A 24,384-nucleotide genomic window follows, 5' to 3' on the forward strand; every position below is an offset into this window, starting at 1 on the left:
ATCTCTTTTTCCATTTCATTAAGATGTCACTAGACATTCTCTTCAAGACAAGGCGACTGGTATTGCGCTTGCGGCACGAAAGGGGTCTAGGGCGGTACCGCGGAACCCCAGAGACATTGCGGGCGAGACACGTGCAGGAGAAGAATTGGCAGAATATTTAGAAGAGAATCAATTTCAGACAAACGCATTTTGCCAGGCGCAAAAAAGACAATCAAGACATTTAGAGGATGTTTCGCTCCCCGTTTCGGGTTCCAAATCTTCAGTATCAAACATTCATTTTTGGATCTATACAAGCTCGGCATTGTTTGGCATGGTGCGCGGCCCCCAAAATCCACCAGAGACCTGCCCGACATTCCGCAGCGCAGATGCCCGAGACACGAGGCACGCGGCAACGATCCTCAAGGAGAGACACGTGCGTACGTGCATCTGGGGTGCCGGGGTCCCGCAGGTGCGGGCCATCCTCTGTTTCTCACACCCTCTGGAGTCTGAAGACTAACAGCACGACGCTTGACCAGACCAGGACCAGCGCACCAAGCGAACACGATATCTGGGGATGGTGAAATCTGTCACTATCTCTACCTGGTCTTGCTGTGGACACATAAAGCTATCCCGGATAGGGAGAGGACCATTCCTAGCATTGTGTCTGTGGTGCGGATAAAAAAGACTTGTTTCAGCATTGTGCGCAACCAATCCACACGCGCTGGAGACGAACTGCCTTTTGGGTGTGGGTAGGAAGGAACGAAGAACGACTTACCTCGACTGATGACTTTCTTCTCAACCCACCACTCGCCAATCACGGTGAAGAGGAAGGCTAGGGTGTTGACGATGGGAACGGTCAAGCTCAATTCTATTTCCCCCCTTCCACATTAGCAACTCACACTCTCTTTCGGCATCACCCACGCCGGAGAAGGAGAGACAACACTCACCAGCCTGTCCGATGAGCAGGAAGAACCACACGCTGCCGGTGAGGTTGATCAGCAGCGGGGCAGCGTAGCGCGGGTTTCGTAGCAGGTCGAGGACGCCGAAGAAGGCGCCGTAGAGGCGGCTGCGGAGCCAGCTGGCTTTCACGGCGTCGCTCTCGAGGATCGGGTGCGGCGCCGGGTGGTGGTCTTTGGCGGCGCGGCGGATGAAGGGGGTGGTGAAGCCCCACGCGAGGCCGACGAGGAGGAATCCCGCGACGTAGTTGATGGCCGCGGGCTGTTGTTGGTCGGGGTCTGGTGATGTCATGTTTTTTGCGTTTTGCTTCTTCGTTCTTTCAGGGGTTGGGTGCTGGGGAGGTTCAGCTTAGCCAGCCAGCCCAGTAGAGTCCAGCCTTATGACCGGGGGTTTGGGGGAAGTGGTAGGGTTGCACGAGCTGAAGGGCTGGGGGGTGAGGCTGCCTCGGGAAGGGTTTGTGAGAATTGATGAGTGAGTTTCCCTTTCAAGTCCGAGGTCCCGGGTGGATGGTGTTCGTGATGGAGTGAAGTCGGAAGCGCGGATGAGATGGTGTGGAGGCTTTGCGCGCGACGGGGGCCCGGTGGAGGCGGAGGGCAGGGTCCCCGCCGTGCGGTACAGTTCGACCGCCCCACTGGCCGCGTGGCTGTGTTGAGGCTTGCGGTCCCTGACAGGCGCAGCGGGGGGTCTGATTGGCTGTGAGATGCGCTCCGCGGCGGACGCAGCCGAGCGGCTGGGCTCTTTTTTTCACCGGCGGTGATGCTGTCATCTCTAGCGCGGGGGCAGGTTATCAGACTATTGAACGTTTTATTTTTTTTCTGGCCCTATCGCGGATCACCTGAAGCTTGCATTTGGTTTCTTTCCGAAATGGGGTGAAGAGGCCTCTCGCTATCAATCTTTTCAATGATAGCCGCATACTACTCATCAAACAACTTTTGCCGGCTTGTGTGACGGTCACCGGCGGGTTGATGTCGAGTGCATTAGCGAGACGACAAGCGTCAGTTTGAAGCACGAGCTGGATGCGCGCACGTGTTGGCTTGCATGATAAGTTATCGCAAATCGACCAGTAGCAGGACGGCATGGCAAGAAACGAAACAGGCGCCGCTTGCGAGTGACGGCGTCTCGCGGCTGAAGGGGCCTGTGAGAGTTGAGGTCCGACTCTATGGCTAGTGTCTATCGCGGTATCACCAAACGCCGGTGGGAGTCGCCAAGCGGGGACATGACATATGCATCATCACGGCGGATTTTTTTATTGCTTTTTCGGTCTGGACTCTCGCTCTTCTTGGCGCGAGTTCACACCATACCATATGTTCTCTTGTGGGCCGGGTGCTTGGCAACCGGGCCTTGGGTTTTGCGGCTGCGGCTGGTGTCGTCTCATCTCAGATAATTTGGCGGCTTCCTATGACTGACCGACGCGCAACAGATCGTACGAGATTGACTAGCTGCATCATGACATAGGCAAACGGCTACCTACGATTAGGTCCTCCGACCCGGACGGTGAGGTTACGGCATCGTTCGGCAGTTGATGTGAAGCTCGTATCGACCCTCGATACATGTTGCTACGCACACGGGCAACAGAATGATTGGTGCTGAAGCGACCCGAGCCCATGGCGTCCGTCAACCAGGCTGGCTGTCCGAAGACGCTAGTGCATGTCTATGCCGCGTCGATGGCCAATTGGGTGGAGATGAGAAAGGACCGGGCAGAAGATCTAAGAAGTATTGGTCGGCAGGAGGATGGGAAAGATTGTCGGTTGTCATGATGGCCAGAGAGGGGATGGGCTTCTCAATATCTACCCTTTCCCGCCCTTCCCCATCCCGCATCTCAGTCTCCCCTGATGATCCTTTCCCAAAGCAACTTTCACATTCTCCCTATTCCCAGAGCGTGCCTCAGACAGCCGCAACAAGTGTCTGTGCCCCGTTACCCCAGACGCTGGCCTGTCGTTGACATCATGACTTCCTTTGAGGTCTACGATGAATCATCAGTCGCTGCGAGCTAGTGGGGCCGCCAAACCCACGACCGGCATGAGCCGCATCGACGACATGTCCGTCTCCCGGGCCGCCCGCCGTCACAGCAGCACAACATGGGATTGTTGCGAAACTCAATGCACCGCGCGTAAGCATGTTGCATCTGCGTAGTGCCCCGGCACCATCTCTGTCCTTGTTCGTCGCCGTCCATCTCCTCCTTGTGCCATTCTACCCCGCAATACCAATCATGTCATTCCCGTATGATTTGGGCATGGCGGCTGTCCCAGGCATCGCCCGTGCGTCACACTCTCTTTCAGATTCCCATCTGAGATTTCGATCTGAGATTGGATTTAGCCATGTCGCGGGCCGCGGGGCTGATGGCGTTTGATGATTGATGGTTTGTGCTTGCAGGTCAGCTGGCTGGTGCAGGGGCAAGTCGTCCCATGTTGCTGGACTTCTCTACACATCGCATCGTGAATAAGTTTTGTCGGTATTGTGTTTGCCATTGAGGGCAGTGGCATAAATTGGGCATTGCACAATTCCTCGACCAAATAAGTGGTTTAGACCTCTGGAGTTGCTCAATTAGCATTTGCACCGTTGTGGTCTCCCACGGCTTCAGAGCCTACCAAGCTAGTCCTCCGCCCAGGAGCTTTTGCTCCAGGCACGCTACGCGGAGCATGAACTTTTCCTTTCTTATTCCGCAGATCACAGCCAACAATGACGGCGACAAATCGACGCAATCGCATGCCTTTTCAAAACACAGACAGCAACATCCGCCAGCGTCCGCCCAGACGCCTCGCGCCCCGTCCATCCCCAAAGCTAAGGCTTCTAGGCCCCCCTCCCGGAAACAGCATCTGGCATGTCGGCTCGATCCAATGCATCAGTAGCACCGCATCGCGTTTCCAGTCCGCACAAGCCTCCCCTTTCCCATCGGACCACAGATAGCTAATTGGTCCCGGAGCCTTGTCTCCTGCCCCTCCTCGTCGTCCTTCGCCGACCTCATCGGTCGATCGATCGGGATATGCCACGGACGGTTGGCGCGAGTCCGAAGTCCCCCGTCACCCCCTGACCAGCCTAGCGCGCGTGTGCACTCCCGTTACCGTGACAGGAACCGCATCCTAAGAGATCGTAGGGCTGGCGAAGCGTTGTCCCTAACTGAGACCTCCCACCACCTTAACCATCAAGCACGCCGACAGCTCGGGTCGCCGTAGCTTTCTCAAAAAGCTTTCGCCTAGCCGTACCTGAACCCCACATTTCGTTCGTTCCCCTGCGCCGGTCCTTGCCCCTTGCGGAGAGCTGCCTGCCAGGCACGCTTGCGCCGTCACCAACGCTTTGAGTCTCCCATATGGCGTCCCCGTGTAGCTTTTGCAGGAATAAGAAACGATTCATGAGCCATTGGAAGTAGGAAGACCGGCGAAGTACGCACCGACTTTTCCCATCATCTCGATCTGGAAAACGAAAAGCTCGGGGCGTTGGCTGTACCTGCGTGACACGTCATGACTTCACAAAGGGCATCCTGGAAGACAGCCGATCATCGAGAAAGATGCCAAAGAGAGGCGGTATCATGAATTCTTGGCAGGTTTTCGTTCCCCCGCTCGGGCGTTGGCCCGGTAGCTGCGGCTGGATGCCGGCCGGTCCACGCTCTCCAGCCCGTTTGTGACGAGCATCTCATGCGAGAGACGCAGGTTAGACGCGGCGTTGAGAGTCAATGATGCCATCATTACATCGAATTCCTCCTCCCCCAGCCCTTTCCCCATGTGCTGCTACTAGCTGTGATGTAAGCTTGCCGAGGGGTTGGTGGCTTTGGCTCTGACACAGCTGAGCTGAGCTTTGTCTTTCCAGAAGCACATCACCCAAGCTCCGTATGTCAACACGTTAGGATAGCCGTCAGCGAAGTTGTATAAGAAGGGATCATTCCTGCAACCCCATCTACTTTTTCTTCTCATCATCACACAACAAACAACTTCAGCATTCACAACCATCAAGCTTCACAGCCCAACAAACACTTTTCAAACTTTCAATCAACCCCACCAAACCACCAACATGCCTACCGAAGCTCAGATCGCCGGCGGCCACAAGGCCAACATCAACAACCCCAACACCTCCGAGGAGAGCAAGAAGAACTCCAAGGCCGTCCTCGAGAACGAGTTCAACGGTGGTGACGTCCCCAAGTCTGGCGACAACGAGGACAAGAACCCTGGCAACGTTGCCGGTGGTCTCAAGGCGTGAGTCCTCTCAAGTCGCTCACAGGTCAATAGTGGTCGCTGACTATTCCTTTTAGTACCCTCAAGAACCCCAACGTCTCCGACGAGGCTAAGCAGTCCGCCAAGGAGCGCCTTGACAACATGTAAAGCGACTGATTTGAATGATTTTTTACTCCAATAGCTGGAGCAGGGGCAGGAGTTATACGGACGAGTTATGTCACTGTATCTTAGCCACTATTCACTGCTTGGCGCATGCAAGCATTCAATGAGAACACTGTAAAACTCACATTCCAATCAGATACGATGATGACTATTGTGAATTCGCGGTAATTTAGACACTTTTTCATAGTCAGTAGGCTGATTTTGACATGACGTGTTGTTCGTTACATGTAGCACTGCTTCAGGTTTTGTGACATGATTTTGCTCATCTGCCGACCTATGTCCATGGCTATCCGGCTTTAGATTTAAGCAATCGAGCTACAGTGTCATTTCCACCGAACTGTCATATTGTAAAAGCTTCGGGTGAAGTACAGCTCGTTTTGTTTTCTTAACCTTCGAGACGGTTAACTTACTTATTCAACGACAAGTCGTCACGGAGAAGCGTGTCCAAGGTCATGTCCTATGTGCTGTAGTTCTTCATCTTTGTACCTGAGGTGACGTATCAACCCGTACCGCATTTGCTGTTTGAGCCAAACAGTTTTCGAGGCCACTGCACGTTAAACAACATACAAAAAATGGTCTTCTCTAAGCCCTATGTACATGTAGCATGCCCATGAAACCTAATTGTCGACTGTACCAAACGACCGAACAGTGTCCACCACGCATTCCTCGAAGGTCCTGTACTTGATTCCGAGAACATCGATGCTTCTTTGGTTGTTCACCTTGTAAACCTTGTCCGGCAGTTCTGCGTCTCTGTTCTTAGTCCTTGAAGTCCTTTAACGTTCGGTTAAAATAAGAGAAACTAACCTCCACCCTTAGTGCACTTCGAAGGGAGTGCTGACTTGTACTCGGGGAAGTTCTTGCGGATGATGTCGATGATCTGGCGGTTGGAGCAGTAGCCCCCGGTGATGAAGAAGCGCTGGTTTCCTGCCTCTTCCTTCTCCATGGCCATGACGTGAGCGAAAGCTACGTCGCGAACGTCCGCGAAAATGGGGTTCTGCGTGCCAAGTCGTTCTGGTGAGTTTCATATTCGTGAACGCCGACCGCTTTTGGTCTCGGATGGCTTGACGAGGAGCAAGTTTACTTACCGTTGTAGGGGGAATTTCCTTCTTCGCGGCACCAAGAATGAAGCTCCTGATGAACTGATTCGAGGTGTTGAGCGCGTCAAGCGAAGCCAGCTCCTGCACGGCCGGGCCAAACACGAGCGGAGGGTTGATGGTTGATAGGGTGAAGCCTGGAGACTCGTTCTCTACAAAACTCCAAGCGGCCTTCTCAGCGAAGGTCTTGCTTGCTGTTGCGGCACAAGAACAACGTTAGTCGAGCTTGGAAAAGCGTTGGTTGCTAAAGTTGGACTGATCCCGTACCAGAGTAACCGAACCCCGGGTTCTCTAAGGCTTGATCGAGCGTTATTGGGTTCCAGTCCTTCTCGTCGTAGTTGTGGTCGGGCCACAGGCCCTTGGAGATATCCATCATAGAACCAAAAGACGATGTGATCACAACTCGCTTCACGGATGGAGCGCCGTTCTTGATCGCACGTAATATGCCCGTCGTCCCGTTGATCGCTGGGTCGAGCAGGTCGGCTTGGATGTCCGTCACATTGAACGTGAATGGGCTGGCGGTGTGAATTACGGCCTCAAAAGGAGCATCGGACTTGACAGCTTCGTCAAAGGCATCAGGTTGAGCCACATCTGGAACGATGGTAAAGTCTAGCTTTTCGGGACCGAAGCCGGGATTCGACGCCCTGATGGTGTCGGCTTTGGCTTGGTTACGGACAGTAGTGACCACTGAATGTCTAGAGAGATATCTTGTGAGCTTGGTGGCATTGGAGACCGCGATGGGCAATTGTTACTTACCCTCTCTCTAGGAGCAGCCGAAGGATGTGTGTGGCGATGAAGCCACTACCACCAGTCAGCAGGACTCTGGTCATCTTGGTTGCGGTGAAAGACTTGATGAATTGAACTAATAGTTGAAGGATAGAGAGTGCTTGTTCATTTTCACGGTCTACGAGGGCCAACGACGAGGTATTTAAAACTTGTAGATTTTGTAGGGCCATCACCAAGCCTGCTACCGAAGTGTGGATTTAAGCTTAACTTAGCTCCGAATCTCCTCATCGTGCTGACGAGACATCACGACACATATGAAAATGTGGGCTACGTTGGAAGAGTTTCGAACGGAGCGAAGCGTCTTAAGACCGATATCGATACCCAATATCTAGCCACTGGGACGCGGTTGTAACCCCGTATCTGGTCACCGAGATACGCGTATTTGGCCGTACCCACTTTTCACAGGGGGAAGGGAAGCATCGTCAGATGATAAAGAAAGATGCCACTTCTATAATGTTATTTCTGAAAGGTAGTATCGACGGGTATTGAAGTGCATCGCTATATATCCCATTGCATAGGCATGCCATAATTCATCATAGGGATGACTATCCCTCAAAATAGCTTCAGTCCGGCTGTAAGCAAGCGCACTTTCCGCAATCGTTGATTCTAGTACTTCAAGAGGACTACGACCGGAACAGAGTGCGCTCTTGTGTATGTAATTCCTGACCTCTCCGGCCTTCTCTTCCTTATAGAATCTGTTTGATATCGGTCAGTACCTGCCGCAATGCTTGATAGTGATTTCACTTACGACAAAATGTCGTTTGTTAAGTTGATGAACTTCCCCATCTCTGGCGCCGCCGGCATGAAGCGCGATATGTCAGGACACATGTCTCTGTAGAAGCAGAAGTACGTGTAAACTTCAGGCAGACCCTCTTTGTCCCGGAAATAGTACGGCCAGCTGGGAGCCTCCATCGACGGGACAATGGCCTGGTAGTCTCGGCGAATCTCGATGGCGTTGGAGTTGACAAAAGCCAGCGCGGAGAGTACGATCAGATTAGCGACAACGGGATCATAGTAGTCGGTCGTGGACCTCAGGACGTCGGCAAAGCACTCTAGGACGCTGCAGGGTTGTAGATCCCCCCGTGAGAATCGTGACTGAAAGTTTGCCAAGTTTGGGCCCAGCTCGGCGTTGAGGTCATCAATGATGAACCCAAGCCAGGTGAAAAGGCCAATGTGAACCTGGATATCGAAAGGATGAAGGGGGTACATCTCCTGCGCAGAACATTAGCTTGAAGAGGTTCCTCAGTTGTATAAATGCAACTTGGAAATCAACATACCGCAGCTACAGCCAAGCCGGCCTCGAACCTCATTCTCGAGCCATCATCCGGATTGACATGCACGCCCGCCTCGCGACCTCTTGAGAGAATGGCCTCTCGGAGGGCGTCTTTACTCGGCTTCGTAGGTTGGGTATAATTGATGCACTTGAGAAATGTCGGGATGAGACATGATAGACGGTGCCGGAGGCCCTCCATGGCGGGCGTGACTGTCAATGATTCAGTCATGTCAACGTCTTTCACTTCAACAGTGCATGTCAACTCTCACCAACAGGAACTCGAGCGGAAAACGCTGTCTTTAATCTCCATAGATCTCCACAACGAAGACCAGTCCGTGTAGCTAGCCACGAAGGCCGTACTGTGAGACTGAGCTGAGATGCTATTCCGAGCTGTCCGCAAGGTGTCGAAACAAACGCGGCCCGCGGACGTAACATGAGGGCGCAATTAAGTAGAGTTTCCGCGTCACCGTTCAAGAACTAGGCGGTGAGTGAACGAGTCATGAAAAGATTGAGCATGGGAATTCGGTGTCGTTTTTGGCCAGTTTCCATAAGTTGCATCTCGTGACACCGCAACACCCCTAAGCTGTACTTTTGAGAACATGGGAAGCTTCAACTGTTGCTTTTGATGTTGCGGAAGTCTGATCTTACATACTTTGTACTGGAGTACCCGAAGGATCGTGTGTTCAATCTTTTCCTCCAATCAATGAACCGTATCAACTTTCTCACCTCAGAATCCGCTCACCCCTTGTATACAAGGCTTTGATAGGCCAGCTTTGGGAAGTAGTTCTGTTAGTGACAGTTCGACCAATCCATCCCCGGTGGATAGGGGGGAGCGGATTCTGACCTCGATAAATTGATACGATATACCGTTTTGAGTTTCTGAACACCGCATTACAGGAGTCCGAGGCACGTCGTCCCAATGCCACGGATGAATAATACCCGACCAAAGTCTCCAGGGAGCTACGTATGATTCAGTTCTAACAGCTGCATATATGGAGTAGTCTAGGGTGTGTCGGCACTTGAAGCCGCGGTGGAGAACACTAAACTCTAAATATATGAACACAAGATACGTCGAAGATACGAATTGTTGGACCCTTGATTTGGCGGAACATCCAGAGGGTAGCTTACAAGCGGTGGCAGGGTTCCAGTTGAAAGCGATGGGCGATTTTCGATATATTAAGCAACCTTTGACGATGAAGCCACTGCATCTCAGACCAGTCCGTCACGCTTCAGTCCTTCTGTCCAAATTGTCAATCTCTTTCAAAGCAGACCCTGTCACGCATACCATACTCCTTTCTCTTTCAGGACAAACAAACCCGTCAACATGTCGACCACAACTATCACTGCTACTCAGCAGATGGACCGCAGCAGATTCAACTTTCAGCATCGATGGTTCGACAGGACGATCGAGCACTGGGAACAGCGCACCAGCTCTCTCCGTGGGAAAAAGCTGAGAGTTTTGGAAGTTGGCTCCTTCGAGGGCGGTTCCGCTACGTGGATCCTCGACAACCTCATGGATCACCCGGAGTCGACATTTACCGCCGTCGATACCTTCGGTGGAAGCATGGAGTTCCAGAATGACACATACAAAGAATTTGACGCTTACGACATCCCCTCGTTGGAGAAGCGCTTCCGGTCCAACGTTGCTAAATGCCGTCATGTCGACAAGCTTACCGTCATCAAGCGGTCTAGCCTTGACGCCCTCCCAACACTCAAGCACCAAGGTGCTCGTTTTGACTTCATCTACATCGACGGATCTCACGTCGCCCTTGATGTCTTACACGACGCCGTCCTCGCCTGGGGCATGCTCGAGGTTGGAGGCACCATTGTGTTCGACGACTATACCTTGAACAGGTACAACGAGGAGAGCTACAACCCGCCTGCTGCAGTCGATTCTCTCATTCGATGCGCAGCCTTCGAAGCGCAGGCCACTCAAGCAGGGTCGCAGATGTGGGTCAACAAGGTGCCCCAGCTATTCCCGCCCACGCTTAACCCCGAGAGGGAGTTGATTGTCGAGGACGACTGAGCGTCAGCTGAAGAGAGTTTCGGATAGAATTGTGGTAGAGCATAGACAACCATTTGCTTCAATATCATAAATGTAACTGTCGCGATGGAAGGGAAGACGGTCCCTCGTTGGTGGGGCTCAGGTCATAGAAGCCAATCAAAATGAAAGGACGCATTCGCATCATGCTGCGTAGAGCTGAATAGAAAAGATTACCTCACAATCCAAGTACCTACGATCATCTCCGTCGAGTCTTAGGCCCTCCTCCTTTACAACCATTAATGAACAAACCACCCGCTTCCAGGGGACAAACCCCGGAATTCAACATGTGATACCTTCCAGCAGCGTGGACCCTTGACGAGTCCGTGTTGCGTGCTCCAGATGTTTCCTCTTGTGTGTGGTCGGGACTTCGTACCTCAAAGACCTGAATCGAGTACCGGCCGGCAAGGCTTTTCTGGATTGATTCACTTGAGAGGGACATGAACAACTTCGCAAGTTTGGCTCAAATGACTCTTGCAAGGACCCACAAATATGGATAATTGAAAACTAAAACTTCAAGTGGATAGTATCGTGTACATGGGTGATGACTCCCGACAATTCACTCAAGACCGAGTGCGTTGTGAATGAGGAGCCCCTGGTTCTCCTCAGCCGACAACCATTGAGCCATTGCCTCTATCTCCCCGGCGAAAGAGGCCATACCGTCTCCAGAACTCCACTCGAGCCCGGCCCCCCTGAGATGCAAGAACACGGTGGTCACAGCACTCTCGTCTGCTGCTCCACAGCCACGACTACTGGAGCCTGCAGAGACCACGAGTCCGACTCGTGGGTTTTGCACCGACTTCAACATGTCCATATTTTCGAAGTGGGAGAGCCTAGCATCCTCCGTGGAAGACCGTGACTGGGGTACGCTCTCACCGAGTCCAGGGGCCCAGTTGAACATAAGTGAGCCATGAATCAGAGGCAGAAGCGGCCAGGGCCTGTTCTCGGCGTTAGGGTCTTCGAGCTTGTCCATGATAGCCCGCCAAGGTGCGGACGCGTGTCTGGTTTGAAGCTCCTGCTCTCGCTGCATTCTACGCAGGAATTCGGAAACTGTCTCCCGCTCGCTGCCACATCTCGGCATCTCCACCACGTTGCATACTATTTGCACTGTAGGGCCTGCCACGTCGCCGGCCTCCCACTGCAGAGACCTATCGTGCTCCTCTCCGCGGCGTGGCATGTCGGTGTCCGTGACGGACTGCGGCAGAAAGGGGTTGTAGTGTAATCTCGCGGCTTCGACGCTAGAGAATACAGCCACCCTCGATTTGCGCCCCGTTGCGGCTTCCGTCGTCGTGTAGCCACTCCGACTCGCGCTTGCTAAGGCCAATGCGGCTTTCACAATGGTGGATGTAGATACTGTCGTGGAGTCCGTGGGGTCTGCTTTCAGGGCTGGCATTGAGAAGCTGTGCTGCAGTTGATGACTTTCTCGATAATGATCATCTAGTGAGACTTGCATCCAGAAGGTCGGACTTGGCCACAATGCCCCAGCATCGACATGTTTTGGCAGAGAGGCAAGACGATCGACATGCCAATTTACAGCCGCCATAGCCCGCGGAGAGGTGCGCAAAGCGTGACATAAGTCCAAATAGGGCTTGTAGTCCTTGTACTCTCGTAGCTGTGCTTGGATACTGGCGGCAGTCAAACCGCCTGAAGCAGCCATAGCGACGGCTCGGTCGAGGTCGTCGTGGAATAACTGTCCTGCAGAATGATCACTGATAGAGTGGTTTGCGGATGTCACCATCGCCGCAGTGCCGGTCTCTTCTACGTCAAAGAGCATGACTCGATAAAGCGGCCCGGGGAACGTGTTCTGTTGCGGTGCTGGAAATCGATGAGCCTCAGCAGTATTGCCGAGTGCGATCTCCTCAAGATCTCTCAAGCAGCGTACGGCACCGCCGTCTTGTATGGCCAAGTCGAAATACTTGGCCGACGGGCGCATGATGACGTGGAACGCTTCCTTTGTCTTGGGATTGACACAGCGCCAGTCTGCATCCCAGACCATGAACGAGCACATGATGGGTTGATTGAGCAACGCCGCTTCTACGGCCGTGCGAAGTTGCTAAGCAGAAAAACGTTCTATTAGTGTCTTGAGATGTAGATATGAGAAGTTAATAGTGATAAAATACCTTTTTAGTTGTCTTCTGCTTGGTACTGATAGCCATGTTGAAATTGATGGTATCATAGAAACCGCACTGAGCCTGCACAGCATTCGAGTCATACGCAGGGCAGATGTTCTCAACATCTTCCCACGCGAAGCCGCATGGCGAGATGGATTCCAGAACCCGATCTTTGATAAAGTTCAAGAGTACCGGTTCGGGGGCGATGTCCTCCAATTCTTCTGCTGAAAGAGGTCTTCGTGTTGCAATTCTGTCGTTGGAAGCTGCCATCCGTCTTTGCTGCTTGGCGAGATGCGCCACATTTGTGTCCGTGATCGTTGACGTTGTCTTATGATCGGCTGACAGGCTGCGCAGAAGTTCAATCTGCTCCGCAACAGTCGATGCTTGAGCCATGGCTGCTAATGGAAGCGCTATACCTGTTTGCTTTCTGATTTTGTCGCGGACGCGCATCATGGTGATGCTGTCTATGTGCTGCCCAAGAGACATGTTTACGTCCAGCTGAGATGTGTTAACCAGCCCGAGAGCCGTCGTCCAAATCGCTTTGACCTGCTCTTCGTCATGCTGTTCGAGCCCGGACAATGTGCTGGCTGCCCCAGAAGTAGCCTGCGTGTCAAGATGGGCCGCTACAGCCTGCTTCAGCTTGAACTTCTGGATCTTACCCGACGTCGTTCTGGGAAAGTCTGCTAGATCGAGATCCTTGAGATTGATGACCAGATCCGGGACATGCATCGTGGTCATATTCTGGAGCACGGTTTCTCGGACTACCTTTTCGACCGCAGTAGCTTGTTGATCACCTTTGATCACCACAGCGGGAACCTCTCCGGCGATGGTGTCCCTGATGCCGACACTAGAGAGCGCCTCGCGTCAGCACTTTCTGGGACAACTAAGTAGGACTAAAGCAGAGATGTGCAAATGTCAACAACTTACACTTGTGGATTGAGAAGGCGGAGTACAGGGTTCTTCATCAGAACGGCCTCAATGGCGGCGGAGGAAATGTTTTCACCGCCGCGAATAATCCTGCGAAGCAACTGTTAGTCAGAACAAGACATCTGCAGCGTCTAAAGTCAATAAAGCAGCACATACATATCTTTGTAACGTCCGGTGATGAAGAGATCTCCGTTCTCGTCCATTCTTCCCATGTCTCCGGTCCGAAACCACACTTTGCCTGCCTCCTTCTCAGTGTAAAATGCCTTCTGTTCTTCATGCTGAATGTATCCCCATCCTCCTTCACGGTATATCATAGGACCATATCCATGGATCTCTCCTGTGACGTTTCGTGGAACGACACGGCCCGTGGCAGGATCTACGATCTTGATACCGTGGCCCATCGGCGGCTTTCCCACAGACATCTCTTCCGAACCGGACAAAGAGCTATCGGGACCTGCGTCAGGAACACTCACACTGCCGGTGCTGGTGAGCGCGCCTTCGGTGCAACCATAAGCATTTTCGACAACTTTAGCCCCGAGAACTTTGGTTGTTGCGAGCACCTCCTGCCTGGTCAATATCGTTCCGCCAAAGGTGACGCTGATGAGTGATCCAAGTGGAGGCTGGTCCTTTTCCATGGCTGCAACCAAAGCGTGGATCAGAGTCGGAACCAACAACGTGTGCGTGATCTGTTCTTGGCGAAAGGTAGATAGCAATGCTTCCGGAGTCGAGAATGCCGGGCCGGGGAAGACTAGGGCCGCACCGCGGCCGTGTGCTGTTTGAATACAGGTCCAGCCGTTTCCATGGTTATTCGGGAGAATACTGCATACTCTTGAGCCAAGTTGTGGGAGAACTTGAGACGGTGAAAGTAGGAGTCGGCTGTTCGTGTAAGTGTTCAACACCGTATGGTGGCAGAATAAGCCCTTGGGCCTGCTTGTTGAACCACTAGTGCTACTCAAAAGATCAGCACCGCCAAGTTCCTGAGACGACTGTCAGTTTTAGATTAACATACAAGAGAACGATGCCGGCCTGGGCATGATCTTTGCCTTCCAGGCCAAGAATTGGGTTGGAGTGGCACAAATCACTTCTGCCATTGCCATCGATCGACAACATCAAATCCTCAAGGCGAAGCCAGCCTTCTCTCATTTTGGACCCCGAAGCCAATATCTTGACAACTTTGGGTCCAAAAGTGTTGTTATCAATACCCAGCTCATCAATATCTCTCGCCACATCTGAATTGGCAGCGTAGACAAACCTCAGGCCATGACCATCGGAGGCAAGACTCAAAGCTGTTCTGAGCATGTGAGCTGCTTCATCGCGATTCTTGAGTGACATTGGATTCAAAGGGGTCAAGGTGCAGCCTGTTGCGACAGATGCCCAAGCCGCAAGTACAAAGTCCGCACCATTCTGGAGAAATGTTACCACCGGGGTTCCCGGGCCGAGTTCTTCCAGTAGATCAGCATCTGCGAATATGGACTTTTTGGCCACGACAAGCTTGTGGATGGCTTGAGCAAGAGTTTGAAAAGTCCAGCGAAGATACGGCTGAGATTCATTCTCAGGACTTGTGTCTTGAGAGGCAGAAGGGCCAAGACTAGAAAAGCCAAACAGATCATGCGGCTGATGAGAACACACCAAGGCCAACTCGTTTGGGTGGCTTTTTATAGCCACAAGCAAGCCATCCCAGGCGTCAGGAACTCCTGAAAGATCGAGAGGCGGACCATCGGCTACGCTGAGATCAAGTGATGCGGACACTGGGGCAACCATGTTTGGTTTGCTGATGTTCGGAGGTTATGCAAGTTGTTTTGAAAATTTGAAGACTGAATCTACTGAGAGAGTGACAGATGCTCACATACATGTTGTCAAACGTCAAGTTTATGGCACAAGTGGCATCGGTTACACCGGCGACACCGGTGACACCCATATGTTGAGAGTTCCTAGGATTAGTCCTCGACCCGTACGAGTCTTTCACTCACCGCTCTATTAATATCAGCAAAACATGGAATTATTTGAGTGGTTAGTTGATTGGCCATGAGCGCATACGAATAAATTGATTCTCGTTCACTGAGTCCTGACTCGACACTCTTCTATCCCCAGTTCGTGATCCCGAACCCGCAGTTGCCGGGGAGGCAAGTCCCACACAGTAGAAACTTAAAATCGGTAATTGTGACATTGAGTGTTATCAAAAGAACCCCTACTTCGACCCTGGATTGCGGCAGTGAAAGATGGATGCGCTTGCGACAATCCACATGGCCTGACATAGATCTCGGTCTAGCGTCGTGGAGAGCGCCCATGCCTTCCATCATGTCTGCCCCATTACCTACTGCAATGCGTTAGCGAGATCACCGAAGTATTTCCAAAAGTGTATCGTTAAAATGGCGCCAAATCTCCTAGTGCCAATATTTCTCGTTGACTCCCTGCATACGCCAGAATACCGTCATGACTTGACAGAATTAGAATCCGCTGACCACCTGCATACTGTGTGTGCATTGGTCCAATTGTTACTAACAGAACTACTTCCCCGAAGCCCACCAACCAAAGCCTTGCTGACAAGGATTCAGCGGATTCTCATTCTTACAAGTTACGACGGTAAGTGTCTTCCTAGCCCCTTGCAGCAGCTCGTAAGTCGTAAGAGATGTTAAATCGGGCGCTTTCTTTCATGAAATGTTTCGGTTATCAGGATCTGGCCGTTGCGCTTGCTCATTTTCAAGCCCATCTTACAATCTGCGCGCACGTTCTTCACCTAGCAAAACCTCAGAAGAGGCCTTGCTCCCTTCCACAAAACCCCGTCTGTTTTGGTTCCCTTTGACATCCCCAATTCTGGTCTCATCAATATCCAAAAATGACTTTTTTGACATCTTCAACAGCACATCTCTCATCTTTGGTATTCACTAGCCGACTGTTCTATATTGCCATCGTATCATACTTCCTCATTGCCATCGTGAGGTCATGGAGTCGCTTATGGCATCTACCTGGCCCATTCCCATGTTCTTTCTCGTACTGGCCGATGTTCAGAATTCGCTGCCATGGCGCCCGCGCGTATTCTGAATACGCTAGGCTCACGGCGCAGTACGGCAAGCTCGTTCGTATAGGTCCTAACGATGTGATCACGTCCGATCCGGAGCTTATTAGGCGCATGTCAGCAGCGAAGTCCACTTATGAGCGCAGCAGCTGGTACAAGGCGACTCGGCTAGATCCATACCACGATATGATGGGCAGCGTGCTTGATAAGTCTGCTCATCACTCTTTGAGGACGAAACTGTCTCCAGGTTACGTGGGAAAGGACATCCCAGGACTAGAGGCCAGTATTGACTCGGGAATCGCGGAACTGGTCGACTTAATCCGCCTTAAGTACACGTCGAGGTCAAAGTTGGCCACCATTCCTGAAACAGGCGGAAAGGACCAGGTCTCTAAGCCCTCGGATTCGGAGTCTGTCGACTTCGGCCGCCTTGCAGACTACTACGCCATGGATGCGCGGTCGAGGATGTCGTTCGGTCGGCCTATCGGACTTCTGCAGAAAGACACGGACGTCTTTGGCCTTATCAGAACGTCGAATATTGCCATAGATGTGCTGCAATTCTTCACGGACATTCCCGCGCTTCAAATGATCTTCACGTCGGATCTCTTGCTGAGACTCTTGGGCCCAAAGCCGACGGATTCGAGTGGTTTCGGAAAGATTATGGGGTAAGTCAATTGGCTTTCTGTTTACTAGATGGTTGAAGTCCAAGGCGCAGCCCTGTGGCTTGGGAGATCATTATCATGTTAACCGGTGTCGCCTGCAGACTTGCCCAGCAGCATGTTGTGAAACGCTTCGCTCCGGATGCAAAGGACGAGCCCGACCTACTTGTAAGCCAATCTAAGAAAACATCGGATTTCATTGTAAATCGTTTACAAGTTGAATAGGGATCTTTCATTCGCCGTGGGCTTGACCGACGCTCCGCTCAGTCTGAAATCATGTTTCCAATGGTCGCTGGCTCAGATACAGCCGCAAAGGCCATCAAGTGGACAATGCAATACCTACTGAGCAATCCTTCCGCTTTCAAAAGGCTTGAAGAGGAAGTTATGACAGCGATTTCAAACGGAACAATCTCTGACCCCATCACTAACACCGAGGCTCTGAAACTCCCTTTTCTTCAGGTAAACCCAGGCCGCAGATGACGAGCTGATATTTGCGATCAAGTTCCTGGGCTTCGCGCTAACACTGATCTTTTTAGGCAGTCATTTACGAGTCCCTCCGTGTTCATCCACCATTCACTGGCTTGCTCATGAAGCAGGTCGGGTCTGAAGGTGATGTGCACGAGGGTACATTTTTGCCTCCAGGTACAAGAGTTGCGCACGACACGTGGTCAGTGACGCACGATACACAGCTATTCGGAGAGGACGCCCACATATTTCGACCCCAGAGATGGCTCGAAGCCGATGCGGTCACGGTTAAAGAATGGAAGAAACGAACCGAGCTGGTTTTTGGTGCTGGTAGGTGGCAGTGTGCGGGCAAGGCGGTGGCCATGATAGAGCTGAACAAGATCTTTGTCACTGTGAGTCTTTTCAATCATTCTGGAAAACAACTCGACGTATAGCACCCTAACATTACCAACACCAGCTTATTCGTAACTTCGAGTTTCTGCCGACGAGTGCTTCTATGTCGGTTGTTATCAAAGTTCGCGGGACGGAGTCGACATGATGGGAAAGAGCATCTAACTTCAGATATATGACATAGAGGCGGCAAGGTTAGACGGGATCAAATACCTGCATGAGTTTCTGGTCAATCCTCGAAACAAAGAGAGTACATAAGGCGGCTGGGAATTTCACTCCCGAGCCTTTACTTAGCCCGTCAGAAATCTCTCTTTTCTCATTACTGATATCAACTTCTTTGACGACGGGCGGACCGCAGCTAGCCCTCAATCATCAATGATCCCAGGCTCGATCAGACTTTCAGTAGCATAAGGTCCATGTGTGAGTGGGCACGTAACTTGTTGACTAATTATTGTTCCATATAAAGTTCTGGTAAGATGCATTTTGGCCCGTTCCCCCATGACATATGATGTGCTCTTCAAAACTTGAAACCTTGAGCATTGACGACCAGCAGAAGGTAGGTAGATACATGGAAGATCACAAGCGCGTTTAGGCTACGTAACTTCTATTATCTCATTGGCTTCTCGTCAACTCTCAATCGTATATCCGTTGGTCCGAATGGCACCTAGGTAGAATGGCTGCACCGACAGCCACCAATTTGTTCCACTTTATTGCAGACACGACAACTCCTTTCGTTGTTGGGATCAACAGCGGCGAACAAGCGAATTCCCCCCTGTCACTGATCAGCCAAGAAGAGGGGTAGGCCTCCGTTATCCGACATAAATATAGATAGGCTGCGTTCCTCGCCTGGTTACAGAGTATTCGATCGGTTTACATTCTCATGAATTCGTTCCGCAATGGCCGACAATCAGACCACCGCAAAGGATGCCGGGAGCCCTGCGCCTGTTGGCCCCGCTCTCGAAGCTGAACCTCGAAACGACAATGTGAGGGATTCCGGATAGACGAGCATTAAACATAGCGCTGACTCTGCGCCGTAGGTCGCAAAGGACGATGCCTCGGACAGAGCACCTGTAAACAGGTCCCCTAATGCCGCGTTATCGGATAGTCAAAAGACTCTGCTAACGCTTCTCAGTCTGGGGTATCATCGAGTACGAGCCTATCTAGTTCCATTCTCCAGCATCGCCTGGAGAACGGAAGAACTTATCACAAATACAAGGAAGGGAGTAGGCTCCCCAGACTTTTGTCCCCCTGTGGCAGTGGAATTTCTAATACGGATCAGAATATCTTTTCCCCAATGATGAGAGAGAGAATGAAAGACTAGGTAAGTTGTATCCTCACATTCTCAATAATCTTTCTCAACCATGACCCAGACTTGCAACATGACCTTTATCTTTTGAACTTGTATTACAAGCTTGGTCTTACTCCCCCAAACGAGGAACCTTCACGTGTAAAGCGCGCTATTGACATTGGAACCGGCACAGGCCTTTGGGCAATTGAGTTCGCCGATGAACACCCCGAGGCTGAAGTAAGTTAGCCTCTATGTAGAAGGACTGAGTGCTAATGATACGTAGATTCTAGACGTTGAGCATACTCCGGTACAGAATCAATTGTATTCTCTAATTCTCATTCCGATAGAGTTCATCTGCTCACCATGTTGTGAGTGTTCCACCGAATGTTAAATTCGAAGTCGATGACATTGACCAGCCGTGGGCGTACGGTCAAACCTTGGGCTACATCCACATTCGTGGCATGATATCTAGCATCTCAGACCGGCCTGTATTTGTCGAGAAAGTCTACAAGTTAGTGCCTTTGAGACAGCCCAACAGGTTCCATGATTGACCTGTTCTCTCTAGTGGCCTCGCCCCCGGTGGCTACATTGAATTATTTACGCGCGTACCCAATCTGACGACGAATCACTAACACCGGAGCATGCGATGTGGCAGTGGGCGTGTAAGCTTGGCGAGTGTTGCAAGATCCTTGGGCGTCATTCGTTCACGTCCCAAGTCTTATTGTGCCCATGTTCAAGGAGGCTGGTTTTGATATGGGCTTTTGCTAATGCTTCGGCGGGCCTTGAGGCATGGAATATCGCGGCGTTGGCTAGGGCTCTTAACTGTAGCTACGCCGAGGTCCAGGCTCCTCTGTCCGAAGTGCGCAAATGCATAAACGAGGAAGTATCCACAATTGCACCCCAATGTAAGGCTAACTTTATAACTTGCTAACTTTGATCCATTCTCCCCATGATATCTGCTTGGCCGAAGACTTGACTTTTGTGCTGAATCCATGATGCTGATAACAAGCAGGTGGGTGATCTATGCGCAAAAGCCAGCGAAGAAAGTTGTAGGATTAACCTAACCACTTTATGAGCTTAAGTGAAGACCGTATTCAATTCTACAGTTCTGTTTGAGTGATATCCGGAGCCGCTTGGCAGTAAGACGCTTTCCCATTAAGGTATCCCTCATCAAAATAAACCAGAACCCTCAAGGTGAGAGGGTGAACAAGGTACAAAATACATTGTAGCTGTCTCCAAAGATCATTTAACGTTCAAGATATTCAGAGAAAACCGCACATGTTCCTGGTGTCACATCAACAGTGATCAAGGTAGAGGATATATATGTCATTTCCGTTGGGTTCTTACTATCACATCTGGCCGATCACAGGCACTATGCACATACAGTCTCTAGTGCTTCCACATATGATCACATCGTTGAGAATTAGGAAATACCTCTTGTGGTTGCTATGTCGGATTGCGTCGGGATCTGGATGCATGTCACGTTGCACAACGGTGGTGAGCCTTCTGCGATGCCTGCTCAGACCAGCCAGACTAATCAGCCTGACTGATTGTGCAGGTAGTAGCTAAAGGGGTGCCGACGGAAGTTCCATTGGCTGCCTTGGTGTCCTCATTTAGTCCTTGTGCTGGCGGACTAGCAAGGTTGTGAGTCAAGTTACGACGTCTTTTCATTGGAAAGCCCCGCCTCTGCTTCCCATATATAAGTCGTTGTGCCCCATTCATCAGGACAATGTGATCCCAGGATTTTCATCACTTCTACCACTTCCAACACTTCCACCTTGCCTACTCTGTTCAACTACAACACGATGTTCCCCAAAGACGAAGAGCATAAGAAAAATACGGAAATGACAGAAACTGACACGGAAGTTCATAGCGATAAGGAGAACACTTGTGACACTCCGCCTGAAATTGTCACAATGGAGACATCGGATCAGGAGCAGGAGACAGCGTGGAACCAACAGGAGACAAGTTGGGGCCCATGCAACGATAATTCACAAGACTATTCTGAACATTGCTCTCGGGGCGAAGATGTGTCTTCATGGCCCGCAAACGAGCCTCAGTGGGCTGAATTTATTGTCAGCGGCACGAAGCCAGAAGAAATTGACGACAGCTCACCATCGAGACTGGAGTGGCTAAGACAGAAGCGAGAGAACAACGAAAGGAACGCGTACCTTGACCAACTCATGACTATGGTTGGTCTTGAAAATGTGAAAGCCCATTTTCTTGCTGTCAAGGCCAAGGTCGAGGCGAACAAGCAAGCCGATACCAGGCATAAGAAGTTGCGACTTCATCTAGTTCTCCATGGGAAAGATGGAACAGGTAAGTCTTCGTGAATCAAAGAAGCTGGCCATGAAACTGACCTACTTTAAAGGCAAGAAGTCTGTCGCACAACTTTATGCGCAGTTCCTTCATTCCATTGGGGCTGTGGCCGATCAGACGTTTACCAGAACGTCACAACTATACCCCCATAAACATTCTGATGATGATAAGAAAGATGATAATCACGAAGGAAATGACGATGAAGATGAAGATGAAGATGAAGAGAAGCCGGCAGTAGGTCAGAATTGCAAGGATGTATTGCTCCATACTGACAGTCAGCAGGTTATTTTCTACGATATTTCTGATGGCAGCCACAAATCATGCTCGGACGTCGTTAGCAACGCAATCCAAAATACGGAGGAATCTGTTGTGATTATCTCCTCCAGGATGAAGTCCCTTCTCGACTCTATTGAGAGCAGCGATAAGGCTTTACAGCAATTGCCGGCCCCATTAACCATTTCAGACTATGACGACGAAGAACTGCGACAAATTTTCGTGCGGATTATGCAGAAAAGGGGGTTTTCAGTTGAGGGTGGGTTCGAAGATGGCATTGTGCGCGCCATAGTGCAACGAGTGGCACGAAAACGAAAGTACGAATCATTCTTGAACGTTCATCACTTGCAACGAGAATTGAGCCACGTGTGCACCAGGCAGGCACTTCGACATCGAGGGGAATATATGCGATGGTTCGGCAGTTCTCTGATCTCCGACTCAAAGGCATCGTGTCCGTCAGACCAGCAAAGAAATGATGCGACAGACAACAGCGACCGTCCCCAAGCTCTGGATGTAATCGATGGGCAAGACACGGTATTTACGCCAGAAGATCTCCTAGGACCGGAGCCCAACGACGTAAGACACGACAATGCCTCATGGAAGAAGCTACAAATCATGATCGGACTCAACAGAGTCAAGAGCGAGTGTGGTGATATCATCGATTTCGCTCAGATTAACTATCAGCGTGAGCTTCTGGGACTGAAACCGCTGAAGGTCGGTCTAAACAAAGTGTTTCTCGGACCCCCTGGAGTAGGGAAAACGACTGTCGCTGAATTATACGGCCAAGTCATCATCGATCTCGGGCTTGTCACTGGGAATGAGGTGATGGTACGGAATCCATCTCACTTTATTGGCCAGTACATCGGGGAATCCGAGACGAAGACGGTGGCTATTCTCAATCAAGCTAAGGGGAACGTGCTAATCATCGACGACGCACACATGTTGTATCCTGGTTCAGAGACGGATGAGTTTCGCATCGGAGTGCTTGACACTATTGTTGCGAACGTATCGGCAGATCCAGAGGACAGATGCATTATACTTGTCGGGTACGAATATGAGATGGGTCAGCTGTTCAACAACAGCAACCCAGGGCTTCAGAGACGTTTCCCCAAGGAAACTGCTCTGCACTTTGACCCTTATAGCGAGGACGAATTGTACCAGATCATGGATCTTAAAGCCAAGCAGTGTGACCTCGAGATGACACAAGAGGCCAGGACGGTGGCTCGGCAAGTCATCAGCCGCATGCGCATCAACCCAAAGTCTGGAAATGCGGGAGATGTCGAGAATCTACTCAACCAGGCAAAGATCCGTCTCAATGCGAGAATCAGATCCCGACTTTCTTACGGCCAAGCATCGGTGCAAGCTAGCATCGAACCTGCCGATATTGACCCACAGTGGGATCGGGCTTCACGAGCTGAGGAAAACAGAGCAGCCCTCTTTGAAGATTTTGTCGGGTTCAGATCGATCGTCGAAAAGTTCGAGGGATACCAGCTCCTAGTTGACGGCATGCGGCTACATGATATTGATCCTAGGCCTCATATTCCGTGGGCCTTCATTTTCAAGGGTCCACCAGGAACTGGTAAAACATCGACTGCTCGAAAGATCGGGCGCCTATACTACGACATGGGCCTGCTTTCCACAGATGAGGTTGTGAGTTGCTCAGTCACCGATCTTGTTGGAGAATATCTGGGGCAAACCGGTCCAAAAGTCCTCAAAACCCTTGAAACTGGCCTCGGAAAGGTTCTGTTCATTGACGAAGCCTACCGTTTGGCCACGGGCACCAATGGCACAAGTGGCTCTAACTTCCACATGGAAGCCGTCGGAGAGCTAGTCGATGCCATGACGCAGCCGCGGTACAGGAACAACATGGTCATAATCTTGGCCGGATACACCCGCGAGATGGATTGTTTACTGCAGACCAACCCGGGTTTGCGAAGCAGATTCCCAGAACATATCACATTTGACCCCATGGCTCCACACGCATGTCTTCAGTATCTCAAGAATCAGCTTCATAAGCTCAGGATCGGCATCGTGGAAGGAGATGACTCATCGGAGATTGTCCACGACCTGTTTGAAAGTCTTAGCCTCACAACGGGGTGGGCCAGTGGTCGTGACGTCGAGACGTTGGCCAGAAGGATCATCAGCAGTGTGTACATGCAGCAGGGCAAGTTTGGGAAGAAAGGAGCGGTGGATTCCCTGCAGATGACTACAACTGATCTTATTCCAATACTCGAAGAGATGTGGAAGGAGCGCAGCTGAAGAAAGGCCACATCACATCACGCTCGGTAGCGTGATAAGCATCACCGGACGCATAGTGGTGACATACCTAGGCTATTGTAAGCTGACAAAAAGGCGCTGTACCAACTCCATCGTACAAATTTAGTGCAATGCCATGGCAAGGTTTGTTGAATTATTTTATCGAACGAGACTGAAAGACGCATGTGTCATCTTGTTGAGTGGAGACAGCTTGACTTAAACAGG

At 51.2% G+C, this 24,384-nt stretch overlaps 8 protein-coding genes across 8 annotated transcripts; 4 read left to right on the plus strand and 4 right to left on the minus strand.

Moving 5' to 3' along the window:
• Positions 1-874: 874 nt before the first annotated feature.
• On the minus strand, positions 875-1,227 carry CGCS363_v013452 (uncharacterized protein; the record flags this gene model as incomplete). The annotated part of the gene is made up of 2 exons (XM_036645301.1): positions 875-879; positions 927-1,227. 2 exons carry the CDS (start codon positions 1,225-1,227, stop codon positions 875-877), a joined length of 306 nt encoding a protein of 101 aa, XP_036489312.1.
• A 3,714-nt stretch (positions 1,228-4,941) lies between these two features.
• Positions 4,942-5,249, plus strand: con-6 (Conidiation-specific protein 6; the record flags this gene model as incomplete). Its single annotated transcript, XM_036645302.1, has 2 exons — positions 4,942-5,123; positions 5,180-5,249. The coding sequence occupies 2 exons, from the start codon at positions 4,942-4,944 to the stop codon at positions 5,247-5,249; spliced, it is 252 nt and encodes an 83-aa protein (XP_036489311.1).
• Positions 5,250-5,881: 632 nt separating this feature from the next.
• On the minus strand, positions 5,882-7,188 carry azaE-3 (Ketoreductase azaE; the record flags this gene model as incomplete). The annotated part of the gene is made up of 5 exons (XM_036645303.1): positions 5,882-6,006; positions 6,069-6,258; positions 6,350-6,552; positions 6,626-7,053; positions 7,115-7,188. 5 exons carry the CDS (start codon positions 7,186-7,188, stop codon positions 5,882-5,884), a joined length of 1,020 nt encoding a protein of 339 aa, XP_036489314.1.
• Positions 7,189-7,750: 562 nt separating this feature from the next.
• Positions 7,751-8,616, minus strand: COP6-2 (Alpha-cuprenene synthase COP6; the record flags this gene model as incomplete). The annotated part of the gene is made up of 4 exons (XM_036645304.1): positions 7,751-7,756; positions 7,812-7,839; positions 7,893-8,356; positions 8,422-8,616. 4 exons carry the CDS (start codon positions 8,614-8,616, stop codon positions 7,751-7,753), a joined length of 693 nt encoding a protein of 230 aa, XP_036489313.1.
• Positions 8,617-9,741: 1,125 nt separating this feature from the next.
• MIMI_R132 (Uncharacterized protein) lies at positions 9,742-10,443 on the plus strand (the record flags this gene model as incomplete). Its single annotated transcript, XM_036645305.1, has 1 exon — positions 9,742-10,443. One exon carries the CDS (start codon positions 9,742-9,744, stop codon positions 10,441-10,443), a length of 702 nt encoding a protein of 233 aa, XP_036489821.1.
• Positions 10,444-11,017: 574 nt separating this feature from the next.
• ydaB (putative acyl--CoA ligase YdaB) lies at positions 11,018-15,257 on the minus strand (the record flags this gene model as incomplete). The annotated part of the gene is made up of 5 exons (XM_036645306.1): positions 11,018-12,511; positions 12,579-13,416; positions 13,497-13,586; positions 13,653-14,444; positions 14,506-15,257. The coding sequence occupies 5 exons, from the start codon at positions 15,255-15,257 to the stop codon at positions 11,018-11,020; spliced, it is 3,966 nt and encodes a 1,321-aa protein (XP_036489315.1).
• A 1,240-nt stretch (positions 15,258-16,497) lies between these two features.
• On the plus strand, positions 16,498-18,171 carry lolP1-3 (Cytochrome P450 monooxygenase lolP1; the record flags this gene model as incomplete). Its single annotated transcript, XM_036645307.1, has 5 exons — positions 16,498-17,174; positions 17,273-17,336; positions 17,394-17,627; positions 17,705-18,025; positions 18,091-18,171. The coding sequence occupies 5 exons, from the start codon at positions 16,498-16,500 to the stop codon at positions 18,169-18,171; spliced, it is 1,377 nt and encodes a 458-aa protein (XP_036489317.1).
• Positions 18,172-18,919: 748 nt separating this feature from the next.
• Positions 18,920-24,162, plus strand: spoVK (Stage V sporulation protein K; the record flags this gene model as incomplete). The annotated part of the gene is made up of 9 exons (XM_036645308.1): positions 18,920-19,006; positions 19,061-19,093; positions 19,156-19,246; positions 19,303-19,344; positions 19,394-19,548; positions 19,659-19,822; positions 21,185-21,630; positions 21,683-21,864; positions 21,913-24,162. The coding sequence occupies 9 exons, from the start codon at positions 18,920-18,922 to the stop codon at positions 24,160-24,162; spliced, it is 3,450 nt and encodes a 1,149-aa protein (XP_036489316.1).
• Between the last annotated feature and the right edge of the window lie 222 nt (positions 24,163-24,384).

The sequence above is a fragment of the Colletotrichum siamense genome, assembly GCF_013390195.1.
Source record: "Colletotrichum siamense strain Cg363 chromosome Unknown KSG_Cg363_contig09, whole genome shotgun sequence".
In the NCBI taxonomy this organism is placed as follows: Eukaryota; Fungi; Ascomycota; class Sordariomycetes; order Glomerellales; family Glomerellaceae; genus Colletotrichum; species Colletotrichum siamense.